The sequence below is a fragment of the Spermophilus citellus genome (assembly GCF_964194105.1).
Source record: "Spermophilus citellus genome assembly, chromosome: 11".
Taxonomy (NCBI): Eukaryota; Metazoa; Chordata; class Mammalia; order Rodentia; family Sciuridae; genus Spermophilus; species Spermophilus citellus.
The window spans coordinates 76368169-76382074 of NC_138192.1; the positions used below are offsets into that span (position 1 = coordinate 76368169).

The following is a 13906-nucleotide window of genomic DNA, read 5'->3' on the forward strand; positions in this document are numbered from 1 at the left end:
TCGCTAGCCAAAAAAAAAAAAAAAAAAAAAAAAAAGTGTCACTTGTTTTGACAGGCTACTTAGAAAAATTCTCTGTTTATTACATTAACTGCAGCATTTTAACTGTCAAACTATGAAAGAATGTTCTGTAGTTTAAAAAACAGAATAGAGCTTCAGGGGGAATTTTTTGGCACACTCTTGTTGCTATTGGTATTGAAAGAAAAACATACATTCTGAATGTGAAATTAGCTTTTTATGTGGTGGCAGACAGAGTGACTCACAATGCCATCCTGGTTGCGCAGGTGCAGACCTGGATGGCGTCTGGGGGCAAGTGCTACTGAACGGTGACAGTTTGACGGTGCTGTTGCTGCAGCTCTGAGACAGGGCCATCAAGCACTGAATGAGCCCTTGGAGCTTATTGTTTTGATTTTGCTTTGTAAGTCTAAAAACAAGAGGTTACCCTACAGCAAATAGATACAATAGAGACCCTTACCAGCAGAAATGTGCATTTGGGCTACATTGGAGCAGGTGTTTTAGAGAGGAAACCATGGGTAAAAAGATGTGGAGTGACCAGGTACACAAAACATTATAAACTTGAGGCCAGAAGCATACAAAGAGGCTTCAGGACTACAGAATGCTCTTTCCATGCAAGTTTTCCAGTTCCTTCCTCCAAGTAAAGTGAGACATAATGTTCCACTGTTTAGAATGGTCTAAGACTCACTTGGGGGCGGGGGTTGGAGGGAATAAAATAGATGCTATTTCCCCGATCTATTTCCAGTTCTGCAATTCTGAAATTCCCTAGAAGCCTAGAAGTTTAAGTAGTTGAACCTGAGCAGAGGAACAAGGTGTTGTAACATGAGAGAATTGTTGCAGGTTCTGAATCTTCCCAATGGGCCCCAAACTCAGAAATTCTAGTTCATTTGTTTCATGTAATAAATTAGTGTTTTTCTAACACACGCTATGGGGCATGAGGCTGAAAGGAAACAATTTAAGATGGCCTTAAGTGACTTCAGAAAATACCATGGGGAGCTGGAAAAGTTGCTGATCCATTTGTTTACATCCATTCGTTGCCACCGTTCCACACACCTATAGGGGGCACTTGAGGGGCTACATATTTTCTCTTAATTAGCAGAACTTGTTTTAATAGGATTTTTATTTGTCCAAACTGTTTTTGGAGGTGTGAAGTTTGAAATCCTGGTAATTATAGGGGGATTTATTTCCTCAGGGGATCGCAGATTAGCACGCCTAAAATCAGTGGTGCCGAGGGTTTTGATTTCTGTTGGGATATACCCAGAGAACGCTCATAGCCACAGAATCCATCCTCAAGTGCTAGTCAGATGAGAAGTAAAGCATGGGGGCTGGGGATATAGCTTAGTTGGCGATCCCCAGCAACACCAAAAAAATAAAGCAAAGTATGAGTGGAAGAACCTAATCTTAGGAAACGCACTATGAATCCTTCCCTTCACTATGTGGCAAGTGTGGTCTTTGTTTTTACTGCAACCATAGCTGTGCCTGAAATGAGCTCGTGGAATCTACCTGAATCAGTGATTCCATTAAGTGGGTCATTTCTTGGGTCTGAATTTGCATCTCCCCTATAGAAGCAGTTTGCCACTCTCCCTTTACGTCTGCAGTGCCCAGGAAAGCAGCCATTGGATTGCTGCCAGTATGGTTCAGACTCACAAGAGAAGGGAGGACGGAAGCAACTCCCCATTCAGCTTAGGGTTCATTTTAAGATTACCTCGAGTTTTTCATGATTTCTTATTGTTAAAGTCAATCTTCAAAAATTTAGAAACTATTGAAAAGAGTAAAAGAAGAATAAATAGCACCTGCCATCATATGTCTCAGAGAGAACTCTCGTTAGCATTGCAGTACCTGTCCCTCTGGTGATTTTTTTGGTTCCTAACTTTTTTGCACTTAGAGATGCCTCTCTTTCTTAAATGTTTATATGTTTAAAGGCTGGGAGTTTTAAGTAGGTGCAGAATAATCCTCTGAATGTGCCCTATTGCATTCATTTTAGGATGGTTGGGTGTTTGGGTTGATGCTCAAGCTGTTTTTTCTTCAAAGGAGTGAATAATATTATTTTGGAGTTCTTCCTTCCAGAAGAAAGCGCTTTTAGCCTGGCAGGAACACAGGGGTGTAGGTAGGAACAGAAAAAGCTGAGAAAGTTCCTCCAGGGAACAAGAAACTGATTCCCACTGAGGGAATGTCCACGCCTGGACAGTTAGGCCAAGGCAATTAAGAGGGATCTGCCGTGTCCTCTGTGATGTTATTTAATAGCCATTAGGGTATCACTGGAGAGTTTTTAAAGGGAGGTGTGGCATGGTCATATTTGCTGTAGGTCACTTTCTCTGCTACCTGTGAAGAATGGACTAGAGGGGCCAAGACCAAAGACAGACAGATCTTTTTATGAGATTAAAATTAATTATATTTTGAGAATTTAATGACAGTATTTGAGATGCATGCATTTGATCCAAGAGCTTGCTAAATAAATTGAAAGTAATACTGAGTACAAGAGCCCAGAATTCTATTCTTAACAATTTACCATTAATTCATCCAACATCTCCAGGTTACAAATCTCTTAAGTTATAAAATGAATTTAATAATACTTGCTTACTCTCTCCTTACTTTCCAAGGGAATTGTAAGTGGAAACACAAATACAACTGTATTTAATCATGTCCACATTTATTAAGCACACAAGTGCTAAACACTGGGCTAAACAATTATTTACTTCAATTCTCATAACAAAATTATGAGGTAGTTAATTAATATAACCCCCATTTTATAGATTAGGAAACTGAGATTTAGGTTAAGTCAGTTGCCTGGTGGTTTTGCAGAAAGTGGTGGACTCAGGATTTGACTCAGGTCTATCTGACTCCAGATCCTGTGCATTGCCACCTACCATGGTACTACAGGGATTCAGGATGACCTCATGGGTTTGTGCTCCAAACACTGATGAAGAAAGACATTACAGAAATCTGACTTTAGCTGGGTGCAGTGGTGTATGCCTGTGATCCCAGTAGCTTGGGAGGCTGAGGCAGGAGGATCAATTATGAGTTTAAAGCCAGCCTCAGCAGCTTAACAAAGCCCTGAGAAACTCAGCAAGATCTTGACTCTAAATAAAATATAAAAAAAGGCTGAGGAGGGCTGGGATTGTGGCACAACAGTAGAGTGCTCGCCTGGCACTGGCAGGACCCGGGTTCGATCCTCAGTACCACATAAAAATAAAGGCATTGTGTTGTGTCCATCTATACCTAAAAAACATTTTTTTTTAAAAAAAAGGGCTGAGGATGTGGCTTAGTGGTTCAATCCCTAGTACCAAAAAAAGAAAAAGAATTTAATCTGAGTTTAAAGTAATTATTACAGACTAACTTCATCTCATTAAATTAATACTGCACAGATCTGGAATATAAGTAAACCATCTACTCATTCTGTTATTACCATATGGAATGGGCTATATACAATCTATTATAGAAAAAGAAGTCTTTTAGTTTGAGAAAGACCCAGATGTTCCACTAATAAATAATGGGTTATGATAATAATGAGGATTATTCTATCCTCGGGAAGTTATATACTTCTGGAGTCTATAATTCATTTATTATTTTCTTGTTCCCTGAGCTCAACTATGTACGGTCCAAAAGAAATGTGGGTCTGAAGTTTTAAAATCCACCATCAAAATTGTTTCTCTAGAAATGAAGTGCTTTTTGATTCATGTCACCAGTTAAATTGGAGTTTCAGGTGAACAATGAATAATTTTACGTATATATTTCATGCAATGTTTTTATTTGCTAAATCTGGCACCCACCTTAGAATAATTTATTGGCTTCTCTTCACAGTCCTCTTGAGAAGTTGCCAGAAAACAATTTTAAGGTACCATAGAAACCTTTGACAACCCAGAGCCCCAGGAAGAGTCAGTTTACTTACTTACCGTTTAGCCAGAACCACAAACAAAACTTTGTAATTAATATTTGACTAGCACTATATGGTTTATATAGTGATCTCATACCCATTACCTTTTTGAACCGCTAAATAACTCTATGAACTAGATAGGGCTAATTACAACCCCTGAGTACAGAAAAGGAGATTAAGCTTAGTAGATACTAAGTTCCTCTCTTCTTCTATTTTTATTTTACTGACAATATTCTTTCTTCTCTGCAAGTTTGCTTCAGCTTTGTCCTTTATAGTAGATTTACTGAATAAGCAGTGAAATGAAAAAAATGAAAAAAAGAAAGAAATGGATAATCCATCTGTCCCTAAGAATTGGCTGCAAAGAAAATGTAATAATGTATCCATATACCACCTCCTCAAAATGTTTCCAAGTGTATTTCACATGTGTCTCATCCAAAGGGAGGGTGTGAACTGTACTATGACACCATCCAAATTTGTTTTCTCTTCTCCACTTATTGCTTAGGTTTTTGAAAGGAAAATAATTGTAGTTATATCTTTCAAAAAGTTTCATATGACATTTCTAGAGTATCCTTATAAAACCCTTTGACAGAAGAATGTTAGGTATATTTAATTCCTAAACATGATCAAATCCCATTATCCTAAAATATACTCAAGGCTCAGAGTCCCTGAATGGCAGAACCCTATGCATGTCCTATTCGGATGGCTTCATTTCTCATAAATATCTGTAGGCTTTTGCCCTTGACTACAGTTGTAGACTATGTTAACTTCTATTTTCACAAAGAATCTCTATGTACACAAGCTTTGCTATCAGAACTAGAAAATACCTAATTTCATCTAGTAAATTTACAGGGTCCTTTTCTGAGTTAAAGATAAGGTGAGGGGTGGCAATATGGCAGGGAGCTGAGCAGCCCCAACTGGGCAGGCCACTTCAGTATTCAGTCACCAGGTTCCTAGAATGTTCCTGACACTTAAGAAGCAGGGTCCTGGGAGGTAAAGAAAAGTGGGGGGAAATGCTTTGCTACATATCAAACTTTCCTTTAAGGGAAGTGGAAGAGGTTGATATCCTTAGAAAGTCTCAAAAGTCTTAGAAAATGATCCAAACTTAAGAAATGACTGATAAGTAGGAGAATCAGGTGGGATGAGTTAAAGCCTGTCATCAAAAATAAAACCTCCCCCCACAAAAGGTAAATAAAGTATTCTTTCTTTATTTTGACATGACTGTGACTTATGTGGACATTTATTACCTTAACTTCTCTGGGAATTTCCCCTATATACTAGGTCCTGCTAGGTGACAGATCTACATGAATTGGGTTATTTACTTTCTCACCTGCATATTTAACCCCTGACCATGTCAATGTGCTGCTTGGTGGCTGGATGAATCCCTCATTTTAACCACATTCCAATAACCGAGGAGCTCCGTCTCTGACCTTGATAAATTCCTTGATGAAACGGTATTTACCAGCAGCTTCCAATATCACCTGAGCCCTCCCATCCTTTAATGTATAAAGTGCTTCCCCATCCAGCCCCGTTTATTATCTTGTCTGTAACTAGACATTGCTGCCAGAATGCATCCCCTGCAGAAACTAGGCCTTTCCACAGCAGGATCCTACAAATCCACATCAATGTGGCACCACGCAGATTTGTAAAGAAGCAGGGATGCCTAATATCTCTCCCTGTGACATCTGGAGAAGGACAAGTAAAGACCAGGTACATTCAACAGCTGCCACTCAGAGCAGCCAGTCAATTCACTTCCCCAGCCTTGTAGGTTACTCTTGTGAAGGTACATGGGAGTGATCTCCTCCTGCTCCAACCCCTACTCCCTTTCCTCTTGAAAGCCAAATTGCCTTCAGTCCTTGGGACCCTTTCATTACTGTTTGAACAAGCTGGGGGCTGATTTGTAGAATCTCTTCTCCATTCTTTCCCTGTCACCCCCGAAAAGACCAAAGCATGAAAGGCACTTAATGCTACCATTTCCCATTGGAACTCACTTTTTCAATGTGGCTTTGTTCAGTGATTGTGGTAGGAAATGCTCAGGTGTAGATGCTTTAGGGGCTCTTTGAGGGGTGTGGGTGAATCGAGGGAAGAACCTCTGTCCAGAGCGACAGTTGAGAGGCAAGTCTTCTCTGGGACACTAGATGGCACAGCAGCCCTGAGCTGGCAGCCTTGGCAAAGGTGGGGCTGGTTGCTGTTAGTGCCGCTGCAAACCCTGAGATCCACCTGGGTAGGGTGAGGGACTCACTTTATCGGCCACAGGTTGGCAAGTCTGACTTTCACACCATCTGGTCTCTTCCCTGCAATTTACATCAATTGTCAATCCTAATGGCACATACAGGCCCCTGGGGGACAGAGTCCTGGCTGTCGACACACACTTCTCGTGAATGCTTTTGCTGCTTTGTGAATTGTGAATAGACTCATTTTTAAAGGATACCTCTTTGCACCTAGCAGCCCTGACTTCTCTCACCTCAGGAAAACATTTGCTGTAGACAGGATTAGAAAATTCTTTGCTACCTGGGTGGATTGCCAGATGGCAGTGACCCACCCTGTAGTTCCACTGGTCACTTCAGACCACAGGGCTAGTTCTGTATTGTCCTTGGGTTTTTCTTTTTTCTCTTTCATTTTGAATGTTGTTTAAGACTCGGAGACTGACCTGTGTTTAGATGTCACTCCATTCTATTTCAAAGGGCTGCTGTGGTCGGTGCAGAAGTCGTTATGTGTCCAGGTTGGTTACTGACAAATGGATGACCAGGAGTGGAACAGCCCCCAGCCTAGGTGTCTATGCAGATGTATCTGTTGCTCCCCCTAGAGGGCCTCCCCTGAAGGCAGTAGACCCTAGAGTGAGGATGTTTCCCAAAACTCTTTGCTTTCTGAGAGGTCTGTGGAGTGCAGGCAGGCTGAAGCCACCCTCCATTCTTCCCACTAGTTGCCAAAATAAAGAGGATTTCCCAGGAATGGAACCATTCCACGCCCTTTCTTCCTGGGAGAGCTGCTGTCCCCTTCCTTCCCTGGTGTCTCCCAAAGGGCCCTGGGGTTTTATCTGCTCTGTTCTTTGTTCTGTTCTGTGCCTCTCAGGCTCCAGGGCTCTCTTGAGAGTCCTCCCTGGGCATCATCTAGGAGCACAGGGCTCAATTTTTCTCCCAGCAGTAAACTCTGCCACTGTGCACTGCTCCAAGGGACCAATGCCCAGCCAACCTGGTGAGGAGCCTTTTGATGAGCCACCATGACACCCCTGCTCCTGCCCCCCATGCTTGTTGCCGCAGACCTTGTCTTCTCAGCGCCACAGTTTAATTCCTGCTCTGGTCCTCCTGGAAGTGCTGAGCTGCAATGCTTATGGTCTCATTTCCCAGACTTCTACTCCTGTCTACTTTCTATTAGCCAAGAATTCCTAAAGCTTTCCAGTCTGCCTAATCCTCACTTGTGGTGTGTGGTGCTGGTGGTACTTGCCTGTTTTCTATATTAGACCTTTCTCATGGCAGCCAAAACTCTGACCAGTAAAGAACCCTGGCCAACACATGCTGCTGGTTGGTCTTGGGTGGTCAGCTCCATCCAGTCCCCCAATGACCTTGACTTAGACTGAATAACTTCAGCTGGTCTAAGATGGTAACAATTGGATGAAAATAATCTATACTCCTGAGGAAAATATACCTTTTCTATCATTTTCTGGAATTTAGAGTAAGAGATGAAATTCATCATTTTTAATCTATCTCCTCCCTCTGTTAGTAATCAAGGTTATTTTGATTATCCACAGGAACGCTCCATAGATGCCTGACGCTGTGGATAGTACCTGACCCTATAGACACCTTTTTCTTATACATACATATCTGTGATAAAGTTTAGTTTATAAATTAAGCATAGTAAGAGATTAACAGCAACTAATAATAGAACAATTATAATAACTTTACTATAGTAAAAGTTATTTAAAACTAATAAATAGTTTATTTCTGGAACTTTCTATTTAGTATTTTTGGACCTCCATTGTGAAGGTTAACTGAAACCATGGAAAGCAAAACCACAGATAAGGGAGGATTACTCAAAGTTTTTGCCTGACATTATTCAAAGTGAGTCGTGCCATGGATACCTGGTCTGCCATATTCCTCACTGGGAAGGATAACAAAGCATAAGCACCCATTTCCCTCAGATCACAAAACAAGAACTGGTCCATGGTATTGCTGTCATCTCCCCTGAATTCAGCATGAATTGTGAGAACTCCAGTGCTCACTCAGTTGATAAGCCATGCTGATTACCTACCCTGATAATAATGCTGTCCCACCTGTGTGCTATTATTTCCCGTGTGTACAATGCTTCATGTACATTAACTGATTTGGCCTTCACAACAATTCTGTTCAGTATTCCCATTTTACAGATGCAGAAAAAAGCATTCAACCAATTGAGCGACTAGAAGTTTCATAATTTAGATCTCAAATCCAGTTCTGCTTCTAATGCATTGCCCTTTGCCCTTTGATATTACTTCTATTCACAAGATCAGTCTAGAGTTAGGAATATTTAAGCAAGTAAAATTCATCAGGGTATGTTGCAAATTACTGTAGTAGTAGGGCTATGTGCCATGGAAGAATAGAGGTCAGCAAGTCGGTGTTACCTACGAGCAGTGACATCTGGGCTGGATTGGATGCAGAAAAAAATATCTAGCCTGAGAAGAGCACAAAGTCTTGGACGTGAGAAGGCAGAGTGTTTTTGAGGAATGGAAAGGTGCCCCAAACGTCTGGAGCAGAGACCATGGCTATCAGAGATAGTATGAAGTCAGGGGAGATAGCTAAGTTTGAAAAAGTAAATCAAGATCTGGCTTTAAAGAGTCTGGCATAATGGTGAAGGAACACTTCTGGATAGATTGTGCTTGGAGATATTGTGGGTTATCTGGAAAGACATGGACAGGAAGCCACTGGCACTCATGAAGAAGGCTATTTGGAGATAATGATATCAGTCTCTTCATTTGGTGGATTGGCCTTGGGAGTTTTTCCCAGGGAGAGAAGGTAGAAGAGAGCCTTGGGGAAAGAACACAGTATGAGAGGTGGATGAATGTTCAGGAAAGCAGGGAGACAGCAGAGGATGCAGGGAAGCAGGCAAACTGAATATGTTTTAAAAATGCCTTAAATATTGCTGTTGTTACCTCTCTTCCCTAACTCTTTGGTCCTAAGACTAACTGGAACAGCTCAAAGTCAGCCTTGAACCACTGAAACTTTTAGTATATTGCATTAAGGATCTGTCAGTTCCTCATCATGTTTTAAATCTTAGATGAAGTAGAAATATAAATCGCAGACACACACTACTCTTTTTAAAAGAACCATTAAGTGAGTAATATGGATTTCATATTGATGTTATATAAACATTCCTTCCAAACACATAGATCTGCTTCCAAACTTCCATCATTGAGTCAATCAAGATTTTAAAGCTGAATTCCAAACCTTTCTTTTCCTGGCTGGGTTTTTCTCCTCTTTCCATCACAGCCCACCCTATGGAGGTGAGAAGGGAGACTTGGAAACTGTTTTCTCTTTTAGCCAAGCGTTTAGGAGAGTTCTATGCAATTTGCAGCTGATGTCAAGTAGCAAGAACAGCAGGGTTGCTCCTTCTGCTGAAGAGCCATAATCCTCTTACGCCTACCTGAGTCTGTTATGTTAGCTACCTCTACAGTAGTAGATGGACAGAGGTGACTCCATTGACTTTTAAATCCCCAAGGGTCCTAGTTTTGAAATCCCCATGTCTAAGTCAAGTAGTGTAGATTAGGCCTCTTGCCAAGAAGGCCTGGATCCTTTGGAGCCCCTGTGGCCACAGCTTTTCTGTCCCATACTTTTCTGGTTCCATACTTCCTGGGTTCTACCACTAAGTACTAGATTGGTATGCAGTTGTGTCCTTCCTTGGTGATCCTTAGCAGGAGGTGACCCTTGCCGGCATCTCCCGGGTCATGGATTTAATGTCTGTCTTTCTGCAGCCAGGATTAAGAAATAGATCCTCCATTGCTTCTATGAGAAGGGAATCATATTCCTTTATTCATATTAAAGCTGTCCTTGTGGAGGCAACTTGCAAATTACATAGTTTTCATCCTCTCCCTGGTCCCCACCAGATCTGTTGGCCTTCCGTGTGATAATATGGTTGCAAAATTGTTTAATCCAGTTAACTGTTTTAGAATACTGACAACTCAGTTCTGATCACTCAGAGTACTGATCTAATAATTGACTAAGTTCCAGACATAATTTGCTGCACCAAATGTCATTCTTTATCTATAAGTTTGTTTGACTTCCTATGCAAGTGTTTGAGTTTTTAATATAATTTTGATGGATTTTTTTCACTTACACAAATAATATATATATCCTTCACTCTCAATGCTTCCTTTAGCTCTTAAATCTCCCTTAGAAAGGAATTGTCCCCAGTTTTCAGATAGGACTAAGGCTCTCACCTCATGTGGCTGGTGAGTGACGGCACTAAGATTAGAACTTGATCTTCAGATTCTAAATTCAATGTTGTACTCAATATACCACCCTTCCCTGAGTTTGTTTGATTCAAAACATTTTTTTTAATTACAGTGTAATCCTGATGGAATGCCATCAGAAGCTCAATCACAATAAAATGTTTAGTGTAAAATAACGTTGAATATTCAGGCGTGGTGGCGCATGCCTGTAATCCCAGCAGCCCAGGAGGCTGAGGCAAGAGGATTGTGAGTTCAAAGCCAGCCTCAACAATTTAGTGAGGCCCTAATCAATGCAGCAAGACTCTGTCTGTAAATAAAATACAAAAAAGGGCTGAAGATATGGCTCAGTGGTTAATGCCCCTGGGTTCAATCCCTGGCACAAAAAAAGAAAGAAAGAAAAAGAAAAAAAAACAAACAAGAATACCATAAGTTGCTGTAATTTTAGGACAAAATGCAAAAAATATAGGATGATTACTATGTAATAAGTAATGCTGATGACTACAGCAACTTGCTGAGAGTAAATGCTGCCTGCCCATTAATGTATAAATTGTCTCTCAATTAACTTCCTAGCACTCCCAGAATTACACATTTGTTTTTAAGTTTCAAAAACATTTTAGTCAGGATTCTTTATATTGCAGAGAACAAAAAAAATCCAAATTACTAACTAATTGTATATCTTTTAACATTTTTATAATTAAACACTATTAGTGATTTGAAAATAATTATAGACCCAAAAGGTGATTAGGAATTCACTCAGTCTTCCCATGACAAAAAGGTCTATAAAACCCCCAAACCCTGTTTCCTAAAGGTATATTATTTGATACTAGTTTTATAATAAATTTTAGAATTAAAAAAAAAGACTTTACAAAAGTCAATTAACCTCTTATGGACAGAGGTAATCCATGGAATAGAGTTTGAGAAATGTCGAGACACACTTTGCTTTTTCCTGTGTTGCTAATCCCAGACACTGCTATTTACCTCATTCTCATCTCATGCTCTTACCTCCTTAGGGCTGGGTAAAAAAGTGATGAGTCTATATGCATCCTCTATTTCAGTCCTCTGGAAGAATCATACTACCTAACCCAAAACAGTAATGACAGCATTATTATTTAGTTAAGCTAAAATATCACACAGGATACCAAGGAATTTGGATCTACTGTCAAATTGATTGAACCAATTGCTTGAGTATTAAGAGGCAAGGTTTGTCACTATTGATTGATGTGGTAATGAAAAGTAGTTCTTCAGATCAACCATCTGCAAAGTCAAGGGCAAGTTAGCCAACTACAATGTGAGCCAAGGGACTCTTCTTTCTGCAGTTAGAAGAGAAGGGATTCTGTGCACATCAGATTGCTCTGATTCTCCTTCAAAGAACATGTTCATTTCAAAATCCCCTTGGGAATCATAATGGCATGATCTCTCCCCTCTGCCAATATCTTCTTATGTCGAGACATCCCTGAGCATGTTGCTGATCCCAGTATCATTTCCATGCTGAAGTCTGAATGATAATGTTTTTCTTTTTGTAGACCTGGCCAAAGGACTATGGATGACCTGGAGATTATCTACGAAGAGCTCCTTCATATTAAAGCCTTATCTCATCTTTCTACCACAGTAAGTTGTGTGTTAGTCAAGCTGGTCAGAGGGACTTTAAGTTAGATGCATTGCTAGGACTGGAGCCTCACCTGGGGAGCCTGTGGATATGTAGAGACGGGCAACAGAGGTTCCATAAGCCTCATTAAGGGAAGACCTCTTCTCTCTTCCTGTACTTCAGATACCCAACATGCCCCTGTTCTGACTTCTCCAGTATTGGTGTAATTGAGAAATTGTGGGTGGTCTCTGTTTCCTCAAACACTAGGTGCCTGGGCACTTTGAAAAAAATCACAGGTCACCTGGTTCTTAGGAAGCTAGACCTATCATTGAAATCATAATTTGGAATTTTTATAAAGATTGGAATTTTAGCTGGCTAGGAGTAACCTAGGATTTTGACTATCTTGGAATATAAATCTGCTTGCTTAATGATTCAACTTTAAGACTGACTCTTTTTTTCAGCATGTTTGCAGTGATGTCTTATTGTGTGATGCAGAAAAGAGCCACCAACAGCAAGAGAAGCATAGGATGTTGTAGATGTCTCACCTTTTTTCCCAAAGCAAAAGATAGGTTTGTGCATATGGGATGTCTTAAGAAGTTTCTAAGGAGCTTGTCCTGTATGAACTAGCTGTAAATATTTCTTGCACAGTCTCTCAGAACCTAGCTGCAAATCTAGTGAAAGTGGTTTTGAGATTAGCAACAGGCAAGGTAACATACAGCCAGGAGAGAAATAAGGAGCCCATCAACATTGTGCCCACAAGGAGCACAAGTTCTTCTCCCCAAAAACCTGCAAACCTGGCCTTTCCACGTTCTTTCTTTTTCTTCTAGGTGAAACGGGAGTTAGCAGGTGTTCTCATTTTTGAGTCTCATGCCAAAGGAGGGACCGTCCGTAAGTGACAGCTGTGATAGAACACTGAGCCTGGCTCATCCTCTCCAGCACTTGTCATGGAAGCCTGATGCAGACCACACACCCCCAGCCCCCAGTTTGACTTGGCAGGATGTCATGTGGCACTTAGGTTTTTCTGACCTGTGGTTATTCCAGCACCTGTCAGTTAATCTGAAGTATGGTGCTTCTCTGTACCCACCTGAGCAGTGGTAGCCAGCCTGAACCCTCCTCACTCCCTGCCCTACTGGCTCAAGATGGTGTTTAAAGGGGGCAGGGTAAGGTCACTCTTCTTCAGGCAGGGCCCTGGGTGCTCCCACTCACAGTGACCTCACTTTATGGCTTCAGAAGAACTAATCTGTCTCTCAAAATCGCTAGTTACAATCATATTTAAGCTATTATGTTTTGTTTCTTCTCTCCCTTCCACTGTAGGCCTGAGAGAATTTCTTTGCCTCAAACACAGATGCAGTGTTAATATATAGCATCTCTCCAGAATTCAAGTGGTATTTTAGTTCTGTGATCATATTTGGAAGCAAGAAATCGAAATTTGATATTAAAGAGATCCGAACGTTATTATAACATTGGCATTTCCCATTAGTCCTACAGAATTTTTCTTACGAAATAGGGGTTAATGATCTAGTGACCAAGAAATGTCATCTTCTCTAATTTCTCTTGCAGAATCATAAGGCACATCAGCATACTGTAGCTTCTCAGAGGTTCTGCAATAAAGAAAAATGATCACTATCTTTTTTTGTTTGGGGGCAGGAACCAGGGATTGAACTCAGAAGCTCTCAACCACTGGAGCCACAAAATGATCACTATCTTTAAACTGACACTTCCTAAACCTAGTGGAACACTGAGCATTTTTTAAGGAACAACAATTAAATTTCTGAGAGACAATCTTGCTCTTTCTTCATGCTGTATTCTGAGAGTCAAATAAGCTGGAAACGCAAAAGGTCTTAAAAATTATATCTCAAAATGTTTCAGGACTGGGTGTAGCTCAGTGGTAGATCTTATGCTTAGTAGGTGTGAGGCTCTGGGTTCAGTACCCTGCATTACAAAAAAAAAGCATTCACTTTCAGTCATCCAAAGCATGACTGAACTAATATCTATCTGATAATATTGTCTATCTTTC

At 40.7% G+C, this 13906-nt stretch overlaps 1 protein-coding gene across 9 annotated transcripts in view; it reads left to right on the top strand.

Annotated features, from left to right (window-relative positions):
* The window catches only part of RAPGEF4 (Rap guanine nucleotide exchange factor 4), a 288041-nt gene that overhangs the window by 210928 nt on the left and 63207 nt on the right, over positions 1–13906 (top strand). For all 9 annotated transcript variants that reach the window (XM_081261503.1, XM_081261504.1, XM_081261506.1 and 6 more), the window contains 2 exons: positions 11828–11912; positions 12717–12777. In XM_081261503.1, coding sequence (XP_081117629.1) covers positions 11828–11912; positions 12717–12777 — 146 coding nt within the window. The remainder of the gene's footprint in view (positions 1–11827; positions 11913–12716; positions 12778–13906) is intronic.